Here is a 26,810-nt window from a genome sequence, read left to right as displayed (position 1 = left end):
TTCTGTTTTGTTTATGGGCATTTTACTAGAACAGTGGCTCTCAACCTTTCCAGACTATTGTACACCTTTGAGGAAGCTGATTTGTTTTCCGTATTCCCAAGTAACATCTCACTTAAAAACAACTTGGTTACAAAAATCAGACACAAATATACAAAAGTGTCTTAGGCATTATTACTGAAAAATTGCTTACTTTTTCCTTTTTACCAAATTATAAAATCAATTGGAATAAAAATATTGTACTTACATTTCAATGTGTAGTATGTAGAACAGCATAAACAAGTCATTGTACGAAATTTTAGTTTGTACTGACTTTGCTAGTGCTTTTTATGTAGCCTCTTCTAAAAGTAGACAAGTGTCTAGATGAATCAATGTACCCTCTGGAAGACCTCTGCATCCCAAAGGGATACACATACCCCTAGCTGAAAACCACTGGACTAGAACAAAAACTGATGGAAAATATTGCAAGAAAACATTTTACATTGATATACATTTTTCCTAAAATAGCCAAAGATCTGAACAGAACTGATTTATATTAATAGAGTTGTGCACATTGACAGAAGTTTGTAATACCTAAAGTACTTTAAAAGCTAAATTGTTTGGGCACAGCTTCAAATCTGCAGGTAATGACTGTACATCCAGTTAAATAGAAGTTCAAATTAGCATCGTCATGTTTGGGAAGAAAGCAAAATTTTTTTGCAGGGGGTAGAGAGAGGGGATTGTTGTGTGTCTAGCTTCATTATGAAAAGCATTCTTTTAGGAGGAGTTAGGTTGAAACAGAAGTCTGGTAGTTTAATTAGACTGATCAATCTAAGTCTCTTGTTTAAAAAAAACAAACAGGAGTCCTTGTGGCACCTTAGAGACTAACAAATTTATTTGGGCATAGGCTTTCATGGGCACAAGGACCCCCTCATGTTTTTGCTGATACAGACTACCACAGCTACCATTGAAATAAGTCTTTTATGTTATTTAAATATTCAATATAAAATTTAAGCCCCATAATTTATAATACAACTTAATTAGTTGTTTGTTAAGATAAAATGCTGATTGGTAATGCAGAAGATTCTATTCCACTCTATGATGGAAACTTCTAATTAAACTTCTTGTATAAAAAAACGTGTCTATCTTGTTGCTAAAGGTTGTGTTTAAATGTGAAATGTATGTGGACATGTTTATAAACAGAAATTTAGACAAAATATAAAGTAGCTACTTTTACACCAACTATCACAAACTCTGTTTTTCTAGGGAACCCCCAAAAGGAGCACATTATCTCGCCAAAAGTCTGGATGATGCTTTAGTTCTTCTGGACTCACCAGAGTTAAAAAGTAAGATAGACATGGTTTGGATCATCGGAGGCAGTTCCATTTATAAGGTACAGTTGGAACACTAAATTAATACTCTTAAAATGGTACTGTGGGACCAGGAGAGGCAGGAGCCTGATGGCTCAGCACTTATCTCACACACATAATTTGTTGTTGTATTAGACTCATAGACTCATAGGTCAGAAGGGACCAATATGATCATCTAGTCTGACCTCCTGCACAAGGCAGGCCACAGAACCCTACCCATCCACTTTTATAACAACCCCTAACCCATGACTGAGTTATTGAAATCCTCAAAATTGTGGTTTGAAGACCTCAAGCTGTTTTTGAATAAAAAAAGGGGGGGGGGGGACTTATACCTCCCAAAGAAAGGCACGCCTGCAGAGAATTCCACCAGCAAGACGACCCATGCCCACGCATGCAGAGGAAGACCGAAAAACCTCCAGGGCCTCTGCCAATCCGCCCTGGAGGAAAATTCACTTCCCGACCCCCAAAATCACTGGGCGATCAGCCTAAACCTCTGAGCATGTGGGTCAGACTAGACCAGTCAGCACCCAGCGAAAGAGATTCTCTGCAGTAAACTCAGATCCACATCCCATCGAAACAGCCCCTCACAGACCATTGAGCTAGACTTATCTGCTGATAATCCAAGATCAATTTGCCAAATTAAACTGTCCCATCATATCATCCGCCTCCATGATGTGACTTATTCAAGCTTAGTCTTTAAGGCCAGATAAGTCTTTTTGCCCCCAACTACTTCCCTTGGAAGGCTGTTCCAGAACTATACACTCGCCTAAATCGATTAGAAATGCTTTGCATCTAATTTTCGAAGTCGTGAAACTTCCCTAGATATCCAGTTTTGTACCCCATTCGTGCTTGTGCCTTACATTAGTACTAAGCTTAATAATTCCTCTCCACTCCAAATCTCTACCGATATAAGCCCCCTGATACTAATTTTATACTAGAGGGCAAGCATATCCCACCGGAGCCTCAGCTTTTGGCTAGGGCCTAAACAAGCCCACAGCTCTTTAGAGTCATCCTTTCATAAGGTGCAGGTTATTCCATTTCCTCCGGTATCATCCTAGATTGAGCCCGTCTTCTAGAACCTGGTTCCAGTTTGAAATTCATCCTCTGCTTAAAACATGGGGAGACCCCAGAACTGCACACAAATAATTCCAGGTTGGGGTCTCACCGAGCGCCTTATTATATCATCGGTACTAACACCCTCCTTAATCCTTGCTCGAAAATACCTCGCCTGATGCCACCCTAAAACCGGCAATTTTGCCTTTATTTAACGGCCATAGCCTCATTGGCGGGCTCAATAGACATTCCTGCTATCAAGCCAATACCCCAAGCGATCTCTTCTCCTCCTCCCGTCGCTTTCCAACTGATGCATTTCCCCAATGCTATATCGTAAAATTCTTAATTATTAATCCCTAACGTGCATTGAAGCTTGCACTTTTTTCACTATTATATTTCATCTAGCTTTACTTATTACTCCTGTTTACAAGGTGGTCCAGATTCTTCTTGAATGAGGTATTTCCCCGCGTCCTTCTCTGGTTAGCAATACCCCCCAGCTTGTGTGGTCGATCCGCAAAACGTTTGGATGTAGCACAATTCCCGCTCTTTGTGCCTAAGGTCTAGTAATAAAAAAGGTTAAATAAAAGAATCGGGTCCCAAAACCGATCCTTGAGGGACTTCCACTAGTTTAACCTACCTTCCCAGCCTGACAGCTCTCACACCTTCAGTTGGACGACTCTGCATGGAGTCTCTCCTTTAACCAAGTTCGTTATCCACCTTTACAACTTTCCAGTATTCGATACGCCCCATTCTCTTCCAATTTATACTAACAGGTTCCCCAATGTGGAACCGTGTTCAAATGCCACCTTACTTGAAACGAGTGGTTTAGGTAATTAGATACATACTTGCTATTTCCTTTGTCTAAGTAATCTGTCACCTTCTCAAAGAATGAGATCAGGTTGCGTTTTGGCACAGATCAGCCTTTAGATAAATCACATGTTGCAATTCAGTTCCCCAGATTACTTATTGACCTCAAATGTCCTTAACTACTTTTCTCCTTTAAAATTTTTTCCAAGACCCTTACATACTACAGACCTCAGCTAACAGGTCCTATATAGTTACCCGGATCACTTTTTTATTTCCTGTTCTTAAAATAGGAACTACGTTTAGCAACTTCGCCAGTCATACCGGTACAACCCTGGTTAGTGTTACCGATTTGATTTAAAAATTCTCGCTAACGGGGCTCGCAGTTTCACATGCTGCAGTTCCTGTTAATTATCCTTGCCGGAATGGAGATTGTCCTGGGCCCTCCGATTTTGTCCCATTAGCATGTTCAAGTTTTCTGGCACCTCTACCTCAGATGCGGTATATCCACCTCCATATCCTCATTCCCGTTTATCATCCCTGCCATCATCCCTAAACCTCCTCACTTAGTCTTATTAAAGACATGAGGCAAAGTACTTATTATAGATGTTGAGGCCATGGCCTAGGTTTATCGCTTTCCACTCTCGGTCTCCCATTCTCTCAGGTAGATATAGCTGGCCCAACTTCTTCTTTCTTGGTTTTGCTTCTTATTTATGTGGCTGTAGAACGCTTTACTATTTGTTTTGATTCCCTTTGCAAATGTCCAGTTTCTACATCGCTTTTTAGCCGCCCTCTACTTCATATCCCTACGTGTTCTGACCTACACTGTAAGGTAGCTTCCCTGTGCTAATCCCGCCTTTTCTTCCAACTCCCTGTAAACTTTTTCTGCTTTTTCCTAATCCCCTCTCTGAGCTGCTTGTCTTCATCCAGCTTGGCCTACAACTCGCTTGCCCATTGGTTTTTTTTTACCCCTTTCTCTCGCGCGATGCAGCGCTTTCGACAGTTTCCGCAGCTTCGACTTAAAGTAGGATTCCAGGCCTCCTCCGCATTTTAAATTCCACAAGGTTCTCCGTCGTTCCTAGTGCCACTTCCCTAAACTAATTTATCCTCTTAAACTCTTTTAAAAGTTAGCCTCTTGAGTAAGTCAAAAAAACCCTAATTCCCAGATTCTATGTTTGTTATATCCTTCCATCTAGGGGTTTGAATACTGAATCAGCTTCATGATCCACTTCGAACCAAGGGTCTGTCTCCCCTACCACCATTTCTTCTACGAGGTTTCCTCACTGCCTCACCAAAACCAAATTCTTAAAATTGGCATCCCCTTCTTGGTCGATACTTTCAACTTTACTTGTGATGAAAGAAAATCCATCCGCTATCAACATCCAGAAAAATCTGACCCCTATTTATTCTTGCAAGCATCTTGTCCTCCAAGTCTTCCTTAATCTGGGAAGTTGAAGTCTCCCCATGATCACACAGTTTCCCCTTAGGTGTTTACTTCATTTATAAGAACGATTCACTTAAAGCAGCCGGTCCTCTACTCCAATTCCAAATCGAGATTCCGAGCGCGTCTGTAGCACACCCAAGGCGACGCTCTATTCTCAGGGGAGGCTCTAGTAGCCTTTCTTTCCCAGTGTGATTTAAATGCCCAGACAGACATCTGTCATCTATCCATTCCATCACTTCTTATTTCATTACAGTTCACCTCATCACTGAATGTACAATGCTACTCCACAACCTCTTGCCTTATCTTCCTGCTTTTCATAAACAGCACATAAGCCTTCTCATACCTGTCACTCCAGTCATAGAAGTACTATTCCACACAGGTTATCTGTGATCCCTTATTAATACTCTCGGTTTCATCTTCCCTGCACCAGATAGCTCCAGTTTCCTTCCATGCTGTGCTACCTAAGGCTCCCTGCGGCATTTAGTGTACAGACATTTTTAATTTTTTGGCACTTCTTTTTGGCGTACCAGGGACATTCTTTACCCGTTGTGCACAGACACTTTCTACCACCAGCATCACCCTCGGTAGTAGTCTAGTTGCTAGTCACGAATTTTCTCTTCTTGGGTCAATTTATTCTGCGGTCCACAAGCGTTATCCCCTGCTCCACTTTGTTACTTCCCTCTCCAGGTTAAAAATTTCCCTTGGCGTGGAGATCTCCTGGACATCTTCCCAACCAGTCCCCCGCAACTTCCTAGTGTTTAAAGCTCTCTTAATGAGGTGCGGCGAAGCCTCCATCCATTAGAAAGTCCTATTCTCCCTCCTCTGTGTTAGGTTGAAGGTCCATTCCCGATAGGAACAGTCGTATGTCCGTAAATGCTATCCCCATATGACCGTACATCCCAAAGCCCTCCTTTTATAGCACCATTGCCTTGAGCCATTCTGTTAACTCGTCATAAATCTTGTCACTCCGTTCGTCGCCCCTTCTCTAGGAAAACTGGCAGAATCCCACTGAAGAGTCACCTGAGTTAGCCTCGCTTCTTCTATTTATAGTCTTCCCATTCTGGCATAGTACTCGTTGATACGTCCCGAGGGTGCCCGAGGATGCGTGTTTTTGGTGAGTTCAGAGCTGTAGTATTGTACTTACTGTCTGCCTGACTACGCGGTTCTGGTTGGTGTCCCCAGGGAGTCCGTAACTAGCCGTATTCATTCGTTCCCACTCGAAGTGAGCAAATCAACGGAATCATCTTTTATACCGCTCCCGCATTAGGTCCTTTTCAGCCTCAGGTCCACATCCTGTATCTTAGGCCCCCGAGGCAGACAGCACATCTCTCTCTAGTTCTCCGATCAGGTCTCTCTCACAGCCTGTTCTATCCTCTTCTCAAGGAGTCTTCATCACGGTAGACTTGCCTGTTTCGTTGGCGCGGATCTGATTCTCTGTCTATCCCCCACCAGCCAGCTGGCCGCAATCCTTTCGCATTTGTAGTTCGCCCTTGCAATCCTTCCTAGGGCTAGTATTTGGTGTGCCTCCATTGACTCCTCCCCTCCCTTCTTGCGGACTAGCCTGCTCATTTCTTTTTCCTTGCCTTCTCGCCTGCAGCGACCACCGCTGTCGCCCATTTCATTTTCCAAAGTTCACAAACCTGTTCCTGAGTTCTATTTTTCGTCCGTTCGCTTGGCGTCTTTTCCTCTGCCGGTGGTTCTTAGCTACATGCTTCCACCGTCACTATTCCTCACCCAGCAGCCGCTCCTCAGAATTCTTTGGTCCTGCTTCCATCTGCTCGTCTGAGCTTATCCCCTGTGCCTCATCATGTCTGTGTTCCATCATCTGCTCAAACCCCCTTCTAAACTCAGCCAGAGTTTCCACCTGCATCTCAAATACTTATGACAGGACTAGCACTGGGGATGCTCAAACCCATATTGACTGGCTCCAACTGGACAGGCAGCTACTAGCAACAAACTCTCAAGTGTTGATCTTTTTATACCTTATTTATGAGACCTATGACTGTGGCCACTATTTCTCTAATCCCTTCCTTTGCTAAAACCAGTTAGAACCATCTTTGATAATTGGGGCCTCTTCTTCGAAGACTTTCCTCCTATCTTATCAGCCATATTCCAGGTCCAGTATTTGCAATCAAACATACCATCTTTCAAGGCCTTTCCAAAACTGCTACACACCTGCATTTTACACAAACTGCAACGCATGTATACACTTTTAGCTAAGCTAATTTAACCATTTACATATACTTATCTAATCCTACAGCTGGGCTGCAGGAATGGCCCTGCAGTTGAAGCTCATGGAGACTAGAAGGTACTCTGGACCTGTATGTGAGCAAAAAGGTATCTGGGAAGGCAGGCATGCAGTGAGGAGGCAGAAGAGATGGTAATGGAGAAGAAAGTGAGGGGTGTACCTAGTGTCTTCCACCTAGCAACCAGCCATGCCCCTTGCAGACACTCCCATCCCAAGCCACTCATCTTTTCCCACCCACACCTCCTTTACCATCATCAGCTTCCTCTGGACACTCACTCTCTCCACACATACACCTCCATCCTCTGCTTCTCACCAAAGCTATCTAACCAAATCTAGTGAACATCCCTATAAACCTAGCTACCCACAACCACTGAGCTTCCCCCATCCCCATTTTCTCTCTCCTCCCCCTTGACATTCCCTTCCACAAACTTAGCTTTTTCACAGCCTCCCCATCCCATTTTTCATCTATTCACCTCACACATCCATTTGTGTCCTCTTCCCACCTAAGTACTCACCTACTTTCCAGACACCCTTCAGTATCCACCCACTTACTACATTTGCCAGATTTTTTGAAAGTCCATTTCCTATCCTGACAACTGTTTAGGGCAAAATGTATTGAACTTAAGCTTAAGTTTAGGATCATATACAAATTATTTACAAATAATTCAGTGTACTAATTGTCATATTTATAACTATTATGCACCAAGTGTTGCACATGGGGCTGCACAAAACTTGAACAGCTATAAACAAACACCAAACCCCCTTAGAGAACAAAGTAGGGACCAGCACAGCTGCAATTAAACTGCGTACAGCAATCCCCATTCTCAGGAGGCTGTGCAGTAGGAAAGAGAGAGAACATTTCCTTTCCCTGTCAGCAGGGAGGTGTTTGAAAGTTTTCAGACACCCTTTTAACCAGATGATGTGAAAGAGGACCCTTCTCCCTCCAGACAGGATCCAGGATCCTGTTAAGAATCACAACATCCTTCTGTTTCCCAGCAGCTAGGATTAATGGGGAGCTGGGCTTCTTGCAAGGCCTTTGCCTCAGGATTTCTGATAACTCACAAACACACATTTACTTTTTTAAAAGCAGCAGAGAATCCTGTGGCACCTTATAGACTAACAGACGTTTTGGATCATGAGCTTTCGTGGGTGAATACCCACTTCGTCAGATGAATGCAGTGGAAATTTCCAGGGGCAGGTATATATATGCTAGCAAGCAAGCTAGAGATAACGAGGTTAGTTCAATCAGGGAGGATGAGGCCCTGTTCTAGCAGTTGAGGTGTGAAAACCAAGGGAGGAGAAACTGGTTCTGTAGTTGGCAAGCCATTCACAGTCTTTGTTCAACCCTGAGCTGATGGTGTCAAATTTGCAGATGAATTGAAGCTCAGCAGTTTCTCTTTGAAGTCTGGTCCTGAAGTTTTTTTGCTGCAGGATGGCCACCTTAAGGTCTGCTATAGTGTGGCCAGGGAGGTTGAAGTGCTCTCCTACAGGTTTTTGTATATTGCCGTTCCTGATATCTGATTTGTGTCCATTTATCCTTTTCCGTAGTGACTGTCCAGTTTGGCCGATGTACATAGCAGAGGGGCATTGCTGGCATATGATGGCGTATATTACATTGGTGGACGTGCAGGTGAATGAACCAGTGATGGTATGGCTGATCTGGTTAGGTCCTATGATGGTGTCGCTGGTGTAGATATGTGGGCAGAGTTGGCATCGAGGTTTGTTGCATGGATTGGTTCCTGAGCTAGAGTTACTATGGTACGGTGTGCAGTTGCTGGTGAGAATACGTTTCAGGTTGGCAGGTTGTCTGTGGGCAAGGATTGGCCTGCCACCCAAGACCCGTGAAAGTGTGGGATCATTGTCCAGGATGGGTTGTAGATCCCTGATGATGCGTTGGAGGGGTTTTAGCTGGGGGCTGTATGTGATGGCCAGTGGAGTCCTGTTGGTTTCTTTCTTGGGTTTGTCTTGCAGTAGGAGGCTTCTGGGTACACGTCTGGCTCTGTTGATCTGTTTCCTAATTTCCTCGTGCGGGTATTGTAGTTTTGAGAATGCTTGGTGGAGATTTTGTAGGTGTTGGTCTCTGTCTGAGGGGTTAGAGCAGATGCGGTTGTACCTCAGTGCTTGGCTGTAGACAATGGATCGTGTGATGTGCCCGGGATGGAAGCTGGAGGCATGAAGGTAGGCATAGCGGTCGGTAGGTTTTCGATATAGGGTGGTGTTAATGTGACCATCACTTATTTGCACCGTGGTGTCTAGAAAGTGGACCTCCCGTGTAGATTGGTCCAGGCTGAGGTTGATGGTGGGGTGGAGGCTGTTGAAATCGTGGTGGAATTTTTCCTTCCTCCCCTGGTTTTCACACCTCAACTGCTAGAACAGGGCCTCATCCTCCCTGATTGAACTAACCTCGTTATCTCTAGCTTGCTTGCTAGCATATATATACCTGCCCCTGGAAATTTCCACTACATTCATCTGACGAAGTGGGTATTCACCCACGAAAGCTCATGATCCAAAACGTCTGTTAGTCTATAAGGTGCCACAGGATTCTCTGCTGCTTTTACAGATTCAGACTAACACAGCTACCCCTCTGATAATTTACTTTTTTGTATTTTCCCCTAGCTAGTAGATTTAGTCTCATAATGGTTTTGAGCATGGAAAAAATTATCACTGATTATCAATTCTAGATCTATGTTCTTCCAACCTCAGTGTGTTTACAAAAAGATTTTTTTTTTGAAACCCTTCACTATAACTGATTAAAGTAAATTTATATCTTTTCTCTGTAATGGAGAGAAGGTGTCATTAAGTTCTTATGCCTCAAACTGCAGATGCCTGCAGTCCTCCAGGAGCTGCCTTTAGCTCGCCAGGTCTCTGCCTGCCAGGTGTTTGCTGTCTTCTGCCTGCAAGGAAGCCTGTCCTCCTCAAGCTCTAGGGAGTGACTGAAGGTGCTTTGCTCCCCAGCCCTTCTTATATGGGCAAGTCCAGCCCTGACTGACTGCTCCTTGCAGCCCCTCTCTGATTGGCTGCCTCCCGCACAGCCTCCCTAGGGCTCTATTAACCCCTTATTGGCCAGTATGGGGCATCTGCCTTACCACAGAGAGAGAGACATCAAAGTTCTGAAGTCAAAAGTATTGGGCCTGCTGGATGTCCAGTTGCATTCTAACAAGTATAGCCCGTATCTAGAGGGAAAAAATAAAATAACCCAACGCAATCCTCAACGTCTTGGTGTCCTTGCTACAAGACACTGATGAACAGACTTCTCAATACGCATTAGATAGTGTGACAGCTTATTCCAGAGAGAGAGACTTAAAAGGGAAGGCAGTGTCCTCATTCTGTGTTCTGAATACCAAGATAACAAAGGTCAGTCTGGAGATACCAGAAACATCCTGGTTCTCTCCTACACCAGCCATTTCAGTATTCCAGGAAGAAAGGAATGGAAAGTTAGGCATCTGGCTCCCTCTCAGCCTTTATAGCCCTTGGCTTGACAGGCCAGCAAGTGTTGCCAGTCCTCAGGCTGGCATCAGGCCTTTTCCATCAGCCCTAATCTGCTTCCCTTGATTGTAGCTGACTGGACAGAGACTAATTAGGTGCTTTTTCACCAGCACCCTGCTACCCACTCACCCAGCAACAAAACTAAACAACACTAAATATATGACTAATGTCCTCGCTTGTCTTGCATACAAGACTCTCTTGCCCAGTTTCAATATTATTGTATAGGTCAAACAGCTTATCTCCTGAAGTTTTTAACTTGATAGAGGGAAGTTACTTTAAAGCCTCTCAAGATTAAACATTTAAAATACAAGTTGTTTAATTTTATATATGGTCTGTTCTTAGGCTATTTCTCTCAGAAAACCACAGTAGCCAAACTATCATAGATGTTTCCTACATAATAACTTTCATGTATTTGATTACATTTTGGAAAATGTATTGTTAATTTGGCAACAGAAGAAAATAGGAAGGCTTACTGTACTCGGTGGGAAGATTGTATTTTGGATTTTTGTTGTTGTTTTAATTAGGCTGTGATAATGGAAAATAAAAGTTTTAATACATAACACCTTTGGCAAGAGTGGATAATTTTCTGCAATGAGCTTTGAACAGGAAAACTCTAAATGTGTGCATATTTCTTGTATTTATTTTAAACTAGTAAGTGGATCAGTTTTTTGTTTGCTTTTCATTAAAGATTCTCTTTTGTAATGCTCTTAAACTTGAATCCTAGTAACACTGTGCTGTGGCTTCTAAAAAGATGTATTATCCAGTATTCACATATCCAGGTGTCTATAAATATTTATGTAACAAGTAATTCAAAATGGCAAATATTATATTTTTGCATTAATTAAGAAGCATCCATTCATACTTGCTTATTGCAGCAAGTCTCTTGCATATGTTTAACTGTCTTCTTTAACTGAGCATTTGTTGACTAGCTGTGCAGGTTGGCAGATTCTGAAGCCCTTGTGTGTTGTAAATGCCATATTTGCTAAGCTTCAAGTTTCAATATGCAGTATGGCTCTTCTTTCCTTTGGGGGGGAGAAAAAGCTTAACTTGCATTACTATCTTTACAGATAGATTAGAGGTTTTTTCCTTATCATATCAACATTTTAAAATGAATATTTTCTTTTCTTTCTAGGGTTTTATACCACATAGCATCATAATATCTGAGCATTTTACAGATTTTAAAAAGAAATACATGGCATCTGTTTCTATCTTTCTCTGTTCTCTGTGTGGAGAGAAACTTATTTAATTTCTGTGCTTATTGTGGGCAAAAAACTAGGTTATAAAAGTGCCTTTTGTTTTTGAGGTGGAGACGTTCTTTTTGTTCTGATATATCCCAGCAGTGAGATCCACAGTTATGAGACAGCTGCAGATAAAGCTCTGTTTCCTATGTTTGTTAGCCACACTTTTGTGGTTGACAATTCTATTGTTCCAGTAGAACTTCTGTCAAAGAACATCATCCAGAAGTTGATATGGTCACCAAAGTAGGTTGGGCCATTTACAAAGAGAGCTTTAGAACTCAGGACTGAAGTCTCAGACTTTACACTACTTAGTGGGGAGCCAATATAAAAAGTGGAGCACTTAGTTCTTGTATCTGCTATAGCCTTTGTTGCTAAGCAGGTGAACTTGTAGAGCTTGAACTCCTTGAAACCTTTCTAAGGCTGACAATTCCATCCTTAAGTATATTGCACTGTAGCAATCAAACCCATAGATCGTGAATGTGTGTTTCACAAGAGCCAGTCTGATAAGGGATTTTGCCTCTCTTAAATAGGCATAGATGGAAGAATGCCTTTTTCATAAGCACAGCTATTTGTGTATCCATTATCAGTGAGGAATGGAAATCTAACGTCCTGTGTAATACAGGAGATCTGACTGGATGATTATAATGGTCCTTTCTGCCTTTAATCTATGGAAAAACTCTGAGGCTCCAGCTGTATGCAACAATCTGAAGGTAGGCAAAGTTGATGGAGGACGGTGTCACAGTAGCACTGTTACTTTTTTTGCCCCAGAATTACCTTTGTCTTACATAGGGTTAGTTTCAGACAGTTGCTGCATTTCTGGCATCTGAATTCATGTGGATGTAACTTCCCCCTGTGGCTTCAAGTAGATGTAGTAGGCTGAATGAGATGATGGAAGTGGAAGAACAATTCCCCCCTCATGACCCGCTACGTGTAGTCTGAGAGAAGGGATTGAAACCATTTTAGTGCAGTTGTCCTAATACCTCTTCTATACACGATCTCTTCATTCCAATTGATGGTACTAAATGCTCGAGATCCAGTATTTTAAGAATGGATCTGGACCCCAGTCTGTACACAACAGTAGCTCATCTATCAGCATGACAAGTGCTGCTATGGTCTTGTCTCAGCCACAAACTAGATTGGGGGAGGGGGTTACAATATTAACAGTAGACAGATGGAGTTATTTATTACTGTTTAAAAGCTGTATTTTCTTTTGTAGGCATGTCTGTTTAAATAGTTGAGATTTCTCCAGTATTCTTTGGTGGTAGGTTTTAGATGATTAATGGTATCCTTTCACATACTTTAGAAAAACAGGGTGAAACCTTGCAGTATATTTTTTAAACAAAGCCTTCTAATGTGGGAAAGAGTCACAAAAATATAGGACTGGAAGGGACCTTGATAGAAATGTAGTTATATATTCATGTTATCCCAAAACAACCTGGCAGTGCTTATTCTTACGAAGGAACATATTGGCTTGACCTTCTCCTGGAAAAAAATGAAGGCAAAGGTTAGTATGAGTCAGAGATGCAATTGCAAATCATGTAAATATACAAGGCTTTTAAATTCCTTTTCAAAAGGTACTTGCTGAGATGGTAGGGGAGGATCTAGAAGACTGTTCTTTGAAGAGTAGTGGGGGAACTTTGAAGGAGTGTACCAATATTTCGGTTTTGGCAGAATGAGCACCTTTCTAGCAATAGATAATTGACCAATAATTTATAGAATCTTTATTGCTAGATAGGGCCCTCCCAAATTCATGGTCCATTTTTGTAAATTTCACGGTAATAGTATTTTTAAAATCTTGAATGTCATAGTTTCAGATATTTAAAATTTAAATTTCACCATGTTGTAACAAAACATGCATATATATTTAAGAACAACAAAATATAAACATGTAAAGCCCTTCAGAAACAGCGTTTTGCAAACTGGGGGTCCCAAACCAAAAGGGGGTTGCAAGGCTATTGGGAGGAGGGATCATGGTATCGCCACCCTTACTTCTTCACAGCCTTAAGAGCTGAGTGGCTGGAGAGCAGCAGCTGCTGGCCAGATGCCCAGCTCTGAAGGCAACGTAGAAATAAGGGTGGCAATACCATGACCCTCTACAGTAGCCTTGTGACCTTATTGTGGGTTGAGACCCCCCAGTTTGAGAAATGTTGTATGCTTTTACCCTATAGTACTGGGTACTTTTATAACAGAGGGTAGAGAACCAGATTTCATGGTTTGTGATAAGTTTTTCCTGGCTGTGAATTGGGTAGAGCTCTAGTGATAGAGCAGTGCTCCTCAAACTTTTGTACTGGTGACCACTTTCACATAGCAAGCCTCCGAATGCAACCCCTTCCCCCCCTTATAAATTAAAAACCACTTTAATATATTTAATGCCCTTATAAATGCTGCTTACACAGCCAGCTTTGGGGTAGAGGCTGATAGCTCACAACTCCCCCACACACACATGTAATAACTTTACGACCCCCTGAGGGGTCTGAACCCTCAGTTTGAGAATCCCTGTGGTAGAGGATTCCAGTAGTGGACAGCATATGTAGTGGAACTCATGGAGTTTTGCTGTGCAGGGATGGGTGGGCACACTGTGCACTGTCTTATCCCTAATGGATCAAAAGCAATAGGACCTAGTGCAGATTTCTGCCTCAGTCACTCACTTTAGTTACTGCAACTTGATGGGAGGATTTTTTAGTGCCAACTCACACAGTTATCACAAATGTGGTACTGATAGTTACTAAAAGGTCCAGCTTTTAGACATATTTACATGAGAATCCAAGCTTTCATGTATTTTTAAAGTTATTTTCAAACCCTTATAGGTGCAGAATACAGTTTGAAAATGTGACTTAACTACATCTTATTGTCTCAAAAATCAGAAGGCAAATGAAGAGGAATTTTATTTTTTAAAGTCTCATGATTTTTGAATGTTTGGAATTGGCAATAGGAAGGCTAACTCAGGAATAAGTCTCTCAGATACTTGTACTTTGTTTTACATTGTCAGCAGAAGTAAAGGAAGTGAGGTAGGTGTGACTGGTTCTTTCTGTCCCCACATGCCACCTGGAACTAGGTTATCACTGAGTCCTCTGGCTCATGAGCCTGGACTCCCTTTCACACTGTGCTGCTGTGAAGCCCTCTAAGTTTGCCCTCACAAACATCCACAGGCAGGGGCCACACCCAGCTGTGTTCATGAACACTGGGCTAGTGACTGCATGAACCAACAATAGAGAGGCTCCAACCAAACTACTTCCAGTTCCCCAGGGCCATACCATCCTGCTCTGGTCAAAAACCTGGCTCGTATGAATTTATTACCTAGTCCACCACTTCTACAAAGGTAAGTGGCCATGCACCAACCCTTGTTCCTGAGCTGAGATTTTTCCCCCAAGCACTTCACCCAAACCAAACTGTTATAGTTAATAAATCTGTTTTATAAATATTTAACTACAGAAAGATAGATTGCAAGTGATTATAAGTGATAGCAAACAAAGTAAATTACCATAAGAAATAAAAACAATCTAAGCCTAATATACATGATAGGATTTGAATCAAGCAGTATCTCACCCTGTTAAATAGTACAAGCAGTTTGCTGACATTTCATACACAGGCAGGGCTTTCTTCTTTCCTGTCTAGGACCAGTACTCTCCCTCTCCACATCCTCCTCCCAGTTCAATCTCTTTTCCTGTAATATTTTCAGCTGTTGTGTTGTAGGGAGAGTGAGGTCCCTTCATGTTGTCACTTCCCCCTTTTATATTTTCTTCCAACTTGCTGGAAAGCTCTTTTGCTGTGATCTGGGTCAAACAGTCTCCACTGTGTAGTGCTATCTATCTCTGAGAGGTTTCTATCGTATCCAGTTCCTGGGGTAATCCTTGTGTGTATGTATTTCCTCAGTAGGCCATCAACAGTGTTTGGCGTTTTTGTGTATCCGAAAGGCTGCTTGTGGGTGTTCCCAACCTCACAACATGTTTCAGTAGCACATACATAGCAAAACTTCAACTTCATATACAATGATAGCACATACAACTTAATAGGATATTAATGTTCAACAGATTAAGACTTTTAGAATGATACCTCACAGGGCATACTTTGTTCAAAACAAAATCATAATTATATCACCATAGTGAATATGGAGGCAGTGTGTTTCTTTGGCGCACAGAGTGTCACAGTAGGTATTATCACCATTTAAAAAAGACTGGGATGAAAAATTAGTTATTTGCCCAAGATCACACTTTAAACTGGATGGAGCCAGAAATAGAACTAACATTTCCTGACTACCAGTCCCATAATCACAATACACTGAAGACTCTTAAGTTTGTATAGGGAACCATAAATGTTGCCATTCTAAAACTCTGATCTCTTGGTTCTTTTTGGACATTGCACAGGGGGAGGTTTGGTGCAGATACTGAGGACAAGAATGTGGAAAAATGGCAAAGAAAAGTAGCATTTGTAATGAGAAATCTACTGGATACTTTTATACACACACACAAATTTTAGTGTATGTGTATATTTATATATAAATAAAAGTTTAACTAAAAATAATTCTCAATCAAAATCTACACTAAAAATCTCCATGACGAACAATCCTCTGTTTTGCCTAGTTGTGGTGAAGAAACGAATTTTAACCCTTTGTTTTGGTTTTTCAGGCAGCAATGGAGAAGCCAGTTCACCAGCGATTGTTTGTGACAAGAATTTTGCATGAGTTTGAAAGTGACACATTTTTTCCAGAAATTGATTTAGAGAAATACAAACATCTCCCAGAGTAAGTATCAAGATATGTTAATAATCTGGCATGATTCACCTTCAAATAGCAGAAAAATGAGACTTCAGAATCAACTTTTGAATTATTTTTTAATTTCAGTTAGCGCTATGTTCTGCTCTCATTTACCGCTATGAACATTTAAGAACTTTTTTATTTGAATAGTATGGCCCAGAAAGAATATGCAGTGTCTAAGGGAAAACTGGTTTACTTCAAAAGAATTAATTAATGGAGTCATTGTCCAATGTAATAAAACAAATTAAGGCTCCAAACCTATAGCCAAAAATGTAAGCCTAATGAGACTGCTCACCTATGTAAAGTAACACAGTTGCGTAAATCTTTGCAGAATTAGAACCTTAATTTGTTTCATCCCATTTGACAGAAAAAACACCCTACAGTTGTCTTTAAAGGCTTGTCTTCAGTTCTATGTTAGGAGCAAAACTTGAGTTATAGCTTGAGCTAACAACTCCTGTCCACAGAATCTCTCGTTCAAATTAAGTGGTTCTTTAAGATTGATCTATCTGGATTGTTTGGAGGAGCGGGGAAGTGGTTGAAGCTCAAGTACTGCTGATGCTGGAGCTAGCGATGCAACATCTTGAATTTATCCGTTGCTAAATCCAATCATTCTGTTACTAATCAAATCACTTGCTAAAAAATTGATATGTAATCACCATTTCCGTATTATGTGTGATGTTTTGGTTTTCAGACTTTTCCAGTTTGTTAGAAGTGTTGCAGATGATCGTCTTAAATTATAGGGGTTTGTTTTTTTTCCTCCCCTCCCCAGATATCCAGGAGTCCCTGCTGATGTCCAGGAAGAGAATGGCATCCAGTACAAATATGAAGTGTATGAAAAAACTGTTTAGACATAATTAATGTGAGGTTTATTGCACTAATCCATAGTGTCAACATAATGAAACTTTTAATGTATTTATACATTTTGTATAGTTACCTGAGAAACCACAGTTCTTTGAGTCTAGGCAGCTGATCAAAAGCACATTCAAGTTAATGGAAAGACTCCCATTGACCTCAAGGCACTTTGAGCTGGCCCAAAGCATAGGGAAATAACTGTGGTAACTCATACCTTGTGTGGTGACTAAAAGTAAATTTTAACTTTATTAATGGTAGCTACAGTGCTATATTACACATTAAACAAATATCCCTTATCTGTTTAAAAACCTTCTGGGGGAGAGGGATGCTTTGCCATAGCCATATCTTACTTGAAGGCTGCTGCGAGAGGTAGACAGTCTAACCCTTTTGGCAAACTGGTCCATTCAAAACTCCACACAAAAAAAAAGTCAACCTTGTGAATCAGCATTTGTCAGCAGAGGAGAAACTGACAAGTTATGGTAGTAGATTACATCTTATGATGGAATTTACTGTAGCTATGGGTCTGACAGAAGACAATTAGGAGTCCTGTTCAACCCTCCTTACTCTGAAGTTAAAGAGTTTTGCTTGAGTAAGGAATATTAACTAAAGGCATAATCCAAAACCCACTGGAGACTATGGAAAGACTACCATTGAGCATGAAATATCAAGTTATGATCAAAGCAGCCCCCGTAATTCTTTTCCTGAACTATAGCTAGAGTTTCCCCCCCCCCCCCATGCACGAGAATCAGAAAAAAACTAAAGAGGCCACGTTTCCAAAAAGCAATTTCAGTTTTTTAAAAACATAAACGCTGCTCTTATGTGGTGCTGAGAGATGCTGGGGTGTTGCAACTCACTGACTTTAACAGGGATTGAAGACACCACTTCAGAACCTCTTAAAAATAGAGCATTAGTTGTAGATCTGAATACAAGCACAGGACCTAATCGTGCAATGTACTAAATCAGAGGTGGACAGACTACAGCCCATGGGCCACAGCTGGCCCACAGGACGCTCCTGCCCAGTCCTTGAACTCCTGTCCCGGGAGACTGGCTCCTGGACCCTCCCCTGCTGTTCCCCCCTCCTCCTCCCTGCAGTCTCAGCTTGCCACACCACCAGTGCAGTGCTCTGGGCAGTGGGGCTCTTGCAGAGCTGTGGCCTGTCCTGGTGCTCTAGGTGGCACAGCTGTAGCGCCACCAGTGCTCCAGGCAGCGCGGTAAGGGGTCAGGGAGAAGGGGGGGGTTGACTAGAGGGCAGAAGAGTTTGGAGTGAGGTGGTCAGAGGGCATGGAACAGGGGGGTTGAATGGGGTCAAGGGTCCTGGGGGAGCAGTCAGGAAGTAGGGGTTAGATGGAGTAGCAGGGGGGCAGTCAAGAGCAGAGGTTCCAGGGAAGAAGTCAGGAATGAGAGGAGGGGTTGGATTGGGTGGCAGGGGGTGGGCAGGGGACAGGTGGATGGAACAGGGGGGTTGGATGGGGCAGGAGTCGGGGGGGGTAAGAATTGGGGAGGGGGTTTGGATGGGGGCCAGGCCATGCCTGGCTCTTTAGGGAGGCACAGCCACCCTTAACTGGTCCTCCATACAATTTTAGAAACCCAATGTGGCCCTCAGGCCAAAAAAAAAAAGGTTTGTGCACCCCTGTATTAAGTGCTTCCTGCACAGCTTGGTGCCCTTACGTCCCATTCAGTGAAATTATAAGGCACTCAGCAGCTTAAAAGACCAAGCTCTAAGCAACAAACATCACAGATACTGTGAATTAGATCTTTAACCCATCACTTAAATAAAAAGTAGCACACCCTTCAGTTACGTGGCAAACAGAATGAAGGAAACAGGTAGATGCTAAACAGAGCACTGTTACCTCAGTTTCCCTGGAAACCAATCCAGGCTTACACTTATTGGTTTTATTATATGCTGCTATTGGATCAAACAGAAAAGGAATGAGCTTATTCATGCACGTACACGTTCATTGCATTCATGCACCCCCACACTCAGGCACGCGGAGAGTTACCGGAGACAGCAGAGGAAACCATGGCATAGTAGATCTGGTGTGTCTACCTGCAGTCACGGATCTGGGCTGGCGAGCAGGTCAAGGAGCAGGATTCTACTGGATTGAGCAGAGGCTTTAACATAACAAATCCAACCTAGTTTAACTGGACATTTAGACTTGAATTGTGTTTAAAAAGGACAAGTTCAAGGACCTATTGAATCAAAAAGATCAGCGTTAAGTCGTCAAAGTTTGAGCTTGATTATGTACATTACTTAAAGATGTGATGGTGGGAAGAGGGTAATTTAAGTCTGAAAGCATAACATGCTGAGAAAACACAAGCATGCTTACTTAATAGTTCATGGTGATAGGGAAGCAAGAGGCTGGAACCCTTGACTTGTTCTGAGTGACAGACCTGCCTCTCCTTCTATACTGAAAAGTTCCAGGGAAACTGCAAGTCCCTAGCTTGTTGCCCACTCCTCTGTGTTTATAGAATGATCTGACCCTTTGTCTTTAAAGGAAAGCATAGCAAACCTATAATCATTCATTTTACTGTACTGTTGGCTTATTTCTCACCAAACAGGAGCTGAAGAGCTTCTTTCCTTCCTTGTCAGACACCAGCTGAGCTAGGTTCTCCCCTTTTAGCTCTAGTCTCCAGGCCTGACACCTTTTTCACTTGTAGCAGAGCAGGGTTGATTTGAGCCCATAGGGCTCTGGTTAACCCCTTCTTGGCTAATGTGGAGTTTGTATTTTGTTTGACTGTTTCTGATCGATTTTACAGTAAAATCATTACCTATTGATTAATAGGTATGAGGGAGTTTAAAATTGTATATTTAAACATCAAGGATCCAAAAGAAGGTATAGTTATCTTTAACTCACACTCCGTTATTTTTCTTGTTAAATATCTCCATCTACCCAATGATATGTGATATTAACCATTTTAGTTTCCTTAAAAACTCATGTGCTAAAGCAAGTTGTGGTGTGAAAAGTGGAATGTAAGTTACACATTAAGTGGATGCGAGTCTGCCACTTTTGAGGCAGCCTAAATTAATGTAGTTTACATAGTTTAAGTCCTCTAAATATTAAGTTACTCTGAGGTTCCCTGTAGAGCAATCTGATTTGCCATAAACTTACATTGGAATCAGGATCAGGCCTTAAGTTCTTGAAGTCCACCACTGAAGACACAGGACCAAATTCACTGAAATTAATGGAAGTGCAAGGACCTAACTAGGACAGAATTTGGCTCCTAAATATGCAGTCAACCAGCAACTTCAGATATTGTAGTTTGTGATCAAGCCACTCTTCATTTACTCAAGTTCAAGTGCTGAAAAGATGGAAATGGAATGAAACTGAGTTCTGTTCAACTATGGTAACTGCTTAGCAGTGAGTTGCCGGGCAAATTTACTTTTACTAAGATAGGACATGGAACATTTTAATTGCCTTTATTTAACTGCCTTAACATTTAAACTTGCCTTATATTCATTTCAGCTGATACTGAAGATTGCACATTTAGTCAGTTCTGTGAAAGATAAAGTAGTTATTGCACATATCTTCTAGAACAGGGGTGGGCAAACTACAGCCTGGCCCATCAGACTTTCTAATCTGACCCTCGCGCGCCTGCTGGGGAGCAGGGTTGGGCAGTTGCCGTGCTCCATGCATGTCGTGGCTCCCAGAAGCAGTGGCATATCCCCCCTCCAGCTATTACATGTAGCAGCAGCCAGGGGCTCCGCACAGTGCTCCCACCCCAAGTGCCAGCTCTGCAGCTCCCATTGGCCAGGAACCACAGCCAATAGGAGCTGCAGGGGCAGTGCCTGTGGATGTGGCAGTGCGCAGAGCCACCTGGCCGTCGCTGCAACTCCGCGTAGGAGCTGGAGGGTGGGACATGCCACTGCTTCAAGTAGCTACTTGAGGTAAGCACTTCCTGGAGCCTGCACCCCTGAACCTCCTCCCAAGCGCCCCTCTTGCCCTCCAAACCCATCAATCCCACCTGGAGCACCCTCCCACACCCCAAACCCCTCAGCTTCACTCCAGAGTCAGCAGTGCTAGCTGGAGCCCTTATCCCCTTCCACGCCCCTACCCCAGCCTGGAGCCCCCTCCCACACCCTGAACCTCTCATTTCTGGCTCCACCCCAGAGCCTGCACCCCCAGCCAGAGCCCTCACTCCCACCCAAACCACAATCCCCAAATTTGGAGCATTCATAGCCCGGCCTACAATTTCCACGCCCAGCTGTGGCCCTCCAGCCAAAAAGTTTGCCCACCTGTACTAAAATAACATTGGCAACACCCTCAGAAGCAAATAAGCAGTTTTAGTCTAGTGACAGCAAGCTGAGGGAAAAAACCCACCACACCAAACTTTGTTACAAGCAAATCAAGAGATGAAAGTTTTGTGGCCATTTTTAACTTTCCATTTTTCTTCCTGTGCACTGTTTAAGAAATTTCACCACAGACTGAATAATGCCCATAGCTTTGTACTGTTAATTGTTTTTAAGATTGTTACTAAATGCATTTTAAGAAACTGGAAAATGTTCTGCCTCACTTTCCAGAGAGGCCGAGCACCACAGTTTGCATTGGTGTTCAGCAGGAGTTCTAAGCGTTCAGCACCTCTGAAAATCAAGCCAGTTTAGTGTGTCTTACTGGACTACTGTGCAGGAAACTGAAGAAGTGATTGTATTCCTCAACTTTCTCTTTAGGTTGAGGCAGTAGATCTTATGCAGATCTATGGAATGAGCTAAGAAATTAGCACTGAATGCATGACTGTGCAGAATTAACATTTTGACAATTATTCATCTGACTTAAACCATGTAGAAAGTGCCAGTGGTCTCAAGGTTAATGTGTTCATGTTTAACTTATCAAACTTTTCATATGTAGTAACTGGAACCTATGACTTATGAATAGATTTTAAAAAAAAAATCTGGTTTTAGGACTAGATTGCGCCATCTCTTGTTCATGCTGAATAGTACCTTAATACAGTGGTTCTCAGCCACGGTTACTCGTACACCTGAGGGTACACACAGATCTTCCAGGGGGTACGTCAATTCATCTAGATATCTGCCTAGTTTTACAACAAGCTACATAAAAAGCACTAACTAAAATTTCATGCCGACAATTACTTATTTAAACTGCTCTATATACTTACACACTGAAATATAATATTTATATTCCAACTGATTTACAATTATATGGTAAAAATGAGAAAGTAAGCAATTTTTCAACAGTATGCTGTGCCACTTTTGTATTTTTAGGCCTGATTTTGTAAGCAAGTAATTTTTAAGCGAGGTAAAACTTGGGGGGTACTCAAGACCCAAGCAGACTCCTGAAAGGGGTACAGTAGTCCGGAGAGGTTGAGCCACTGCCTTAATATATATTATACACACACACACACACACACAAAAGTGGGGAGGATTCCTTGCATAGTAAGGTACTACATAACACAAGTGAGTGTTACACAACCTAGTCCTTAATTCTTAAATACAGAATGATATTAGCTGTTTCTTCATTGTTGATGGTACACCTAGACAGTTTTTTGCTCAGCTGTACTACATAAGGGATTTAAGATTAATGTTGGAATGGAATATTGGGGGGGTTTTTTGGACATCATTGCCTTTATGTTTGGCTCCATGAGGGAATGGCAAGTGGTTATGCTTTGTTGTGTATATTGTTACATTTATGTTTGTTACAAGAGGATTGAATACCAAGAACATTTCAGGATGGAAGGTATATGAAGCTAATGTCCAATTCTTATGTTTGAGAATATTTTCTTAAAACTTTTAATGAAAAATTCTACTTCAAAAGCCATTTCCATCATATTCATGACATAAGGAACCAGGATTTTTTTTAAATGACAGTATAAACACAGTATTTAATTTTTAAATGTTTTAATGTTCATTCCCAGATATTTTAAGATATTCACCGCGTGGAAAATCATTTCTTAAGACAGGTCTTCTGAACATTTACCATGAACAATTTTCTTAGCTACAAAACTGACAAAAAAAAACTAAATGGCTTGTTACCACAATCCTGATTTTTCTCAATGTAACGGATTGCTCACAAGTAACTTGGGCATCAGATTTTTTGTCCGTATGAATCAGAATAAATTAAGTGGGAAGAGTGTTTATTTGATTTTTTCCCAAAAAAATAAGGAGGATGACGACAGAAGAAAAGAGAATAAAAGACAAAGGAATAGGAAGGGAGGGAAAGGAGAGGAAGGAAAAAGGTTGGGGGGAAAGAATGACATCTCAGTTTTCATCTGCTAGGAATTAATCAAAGGTTTCTAACAAATAAGCTCAAAATCTTCTCAAATTTGTTTGAGGTCTCTTCTCCGAAACATTACCTGCTTTTCAGCTGCCAATTCATCTGTGCACTACAAGCACTGCTGTACAGAACCAAACTTTTCATGAGTCGAAGAGTTTCCAGGATGGAAGGGATATATCCCAAAACACAGTTCTGGGAATTGATTTTTAAGGCAATATCCTTACCTGCCTAGGGAGGTTGTGGAATCTCCATTATTGGAGTTTTTAAGAGCAGGTTCGACAAACACCGGCAAATCACAGCCAATGTAAACAAATTGCAGACGGTCAATGTAAACAAAACTGTCTCATGGCCCACCACTGGATTTCCCTGACAGGCCACGCACTGGCCACAGGTTGCCCACCACTGGTCTAGATAACATAGTCCTGCCATGAGTGCAGGGGACTAGACAACCTCTCAAGGTCCCTTCCAGTCCTATGATTATATTAATCTTCCAATCTACTTCTACTCAGAAGGATCAGGGTCGGGGCTTCCATTAGGCGACACTAGACAGTCGCCTAGGGCACCAGGATTTGGGGGGGGGGGGGCAGCATTTTGTGTGCTCCCCACAGGGTGCATGGGAGCTTCCGGTTCCGCTCCTGTCGTGTCACCCCCCTAAGGACCTTCTGTCAATGTGCCGCAGAAAACAGCGGCAGGCAATTGAGCAGCCTGCAGCATTTTGGTGGAGGGTCCTTTGGTGGCGCAATGGGAGCAGAACTGGAAGCTCCCATGCACCCCGTGGGGAGCACACAAAATGCCGCCCCCCAAATTCTGCCTAGGGCACCAGAAACCCTGGTGCCACTCCTGAGAAGGATTGTATTCGAGAATGCCCAACACACGTGAGCCAGAGTGGCTCAGAAGACCGACATCTCCAGCAGGTTACAATGCATCGCCTGCTGCTATGTCCAGACCAGTGAGAACAAAATATAACTACTACTTTGAGTGCTTGCTCATATCGATTCCAATTAGGTGTGTGCACACCGCGCACATATTCACCGGAAGATTTTTACCCTAGCAACACTCGGGGGGCAGGGGGGCGGGGTTTGGCTGGGTTGCTCCCTGGAGTGGTGCCGCTATGGTGATGAATATATACCCCTGCCGACCCAACCGCCCTTCAGTTCCTTCTTACTGCCCGTGTCCGTCGTTGGAACAGTGGAGCGCGGCTTAGCTCATCTCCACTTCCCTAGCTACTCGTAGTTCCTTATTAAATAGTTGTGTATATAGTTATAATCTCTATAGTTGTAGTTATTATAGAAACGACTAAAGCAACATATACAGTAGTGAGGGGATCGGGGATTAGCCCCTTCCCCCCACCCGGTACCGGGGCTCATGCCCAGGTCACTGGGCTTCAAATCATGCTTGGCCTACCCTAAGCCGATGCCAACGGGAAATCCCCACAACTCCTGCCTTAAGTGCCTTGGGGAATCCCATCTCTCAGATAAGTGCCGGATCTGTAAGGCCTTTAAGCTGAGGACGAAGAAACAGTGGGACTTTCGCCTCAAACAGCTCCTGATGGAGGCAGCTCTTAGTCCAACGCCCTTGGCACTGAGTGCTGAACAGTCTGTATCAGGGAGAAGCGCTCTTTCGGCTCCAGATCGCCCCAGTACCACTAAGGCCCCTCAGCACCGATGTAGGCTCGCCACCGTTCCCTGTCACCATGGGTCAAGCAGCATCATAAGACTCCCGCTGCTTCGGTGCCGCCTGCACCACAGTCGGAGCACCTGCCTAAGTCAGACAGCCTGGTACTGACACCTGCCACAGCCAGACAGCCTGGTACTGACACCTGCCACAGCACCACCAGCTTCGGCACCGTCAATTCCGGGTCCCGCAAGGACCATCGAGTCCAGTGCCTGAAAGCTCCCCAGCACATGCTGTGGTTGAGCTCACTATCCTGACCACGCCCGAGACCTCCACAGCGAGGGACTTGATTGCAATGAGAGTCTGCACTGCCTCAACCCCCAGCACCGCCGGTGCGGGTTCTTCAGTCTATTGGCAAGCCTGCCCTGCTGAGGCCACCCTCTGTTGGCACCGCTGAGAGGCTCCGATCAAGATCTCGGTCCTGTTGCTGATCCCGGTCCCGACACCGTTCGCAGTCCCGGCACCGTTCATCATGGTACCGGTTGCACTCGCAGCACTGCTCAGCGTCCCGTTCGCTGGCCTGGCACTCCCGGTACCGATCCAGCTCCCGGCACTGCACCTCTCCTGGCCACTCCAGGCAACGAGCCTCGAGATCCCAGTCAACCTCCCAGTACCGTTATGGTCACAGGTCCTGATCTCATTCATGATGCCTTTATGGTGCCAAGTACCGCTCCCTAGTGCCACACAGAGAGATCGTCTAGAGATGTGGTCCCTTCTCAGGGTTTCTCAGCTCCTCCTTGGTTGTCTAGACACACCTCTGTCATCTCACGTGGACAGTGCTTCCTATGCACAGGACCGTGACTCAGGTGTGCCCAGCCGAGTTTTCCAGCAGACCCAAGGTCAAGAACGACCACTGATGAGGCCCTTGTTCTGGACACCTTGGGCATATCACCAAGCCCAAGGTGCACACCCAGAAGCCCCACACTCCGTCCCATCTGAACACCGGGTGCCAGAGGCGACTGTAAGCCGCCCCCCCTCCTGTGGGTACGGATGAAGCGTCTGTTCTGCCGACAGACTCTCAGGTCCCACCTGAACCTGACACCACCCAAGAACAAGAGCCCATGCAGGACCCTCTTGTACCTGGCCTCTCTTCTTCCTCCTCTCCAGGTGAGGTGGTGGTGGGGACATCCTCCTCTGGCCCTCCCCCAATTGACCTGAGGGCTCATCAGGATCTTCTGAGGCAGGTGGCCCAGAATATGAATCTTCAGGTGGAGGTGGTCCTGGAGATAGCTGATAAAATATCCACCACAGGGTCTTCTGACACCCCCACAAGAGTAGCCTTGCTCTTTATTCATATGATTCAGGCAAGCGCCGATATCATCTGGCAATCTCCAGCCTCTATTCCGCTCACGGCCAGGGGAGTTGAGTGGAAGTAAATGGTACCCTCGAAAGGGTACGAGTATTTGTACGTGCACCCTCCTCTCTGGTCATGCAATCGGTTAACGAGAGGGAGTGCCATGGCCAGCAAGCTCCTGCTCCAAAATCCAAGGAGGCTAGGCGCATGAACTTATTGGGCTGCAAGGTATACTCTGCTGGAGGCCTCCAACTCAGGGTGGCGAACCAGCAAGCCCTACTTAGCCGATACAATTACAACACCTGGATGGAGGTGGGCAAATTCACGGAGCTAGTTCCCCAAGACTCCTGCCAGGAGTTTGCAGCCCTCTTGGAGGAGGGAAAGAAGGTGG

The 26,810-nt window shown here is 43.5% G+C and overlaps 1 protein-coding gene across 1 annotated transcript in view; it reads left to right on the top strand.

Moving 5' to 3' along the window:
* Positions 1 to 17,365, top strand: part of DHFR (dihydrofolate reductase) — a 38,491-nt gene extending 21,126 nt beyond the window's left edge. The window contains exons 4-6 of the mRNA XM_032793899.2: positions 1,243 to 1,369; positions 16,245 to 16,360; positions 17,142 to 17,365. Coding sequence (XP_032649790.1) covers positions 1,243 to 1,369; positions 16,245 to 16,360; positions 17,142 to 17,220 — 322 coding nt within the window. The 3' untranslated portion in view covers positions 17,221 to 17,365. The remainder of the gene's footprint in view (positions 1 to 1,242; positions 1,370 to 16,244; positions 16,361 to 17,141) is intronic.
* The last annotated feature ends 9,445 nt before the right edge of the window (positions 17,366 to 26,810 follow it).

This window comes from Chelonoidis abingdonii, chromosome 6, assembly GCF_003597395.2.
Source record: "Chelonoidis abingdonii isolate Lonesome George chromosome 6, CheloAbing_2.0, whole genome shotgun sequence".
NCBI classification, from domain to species: domain Eukaryota; kingdom Metazoa; phylum Chordata; order Testudines; family Testudinidae; genus Chelonoidis; species Chelonoidis abingdonii.
Note: the sequence above shows the minus strand (reverse complement) of the source record. Positions and strands in the feature narration are given on the sequence as shown.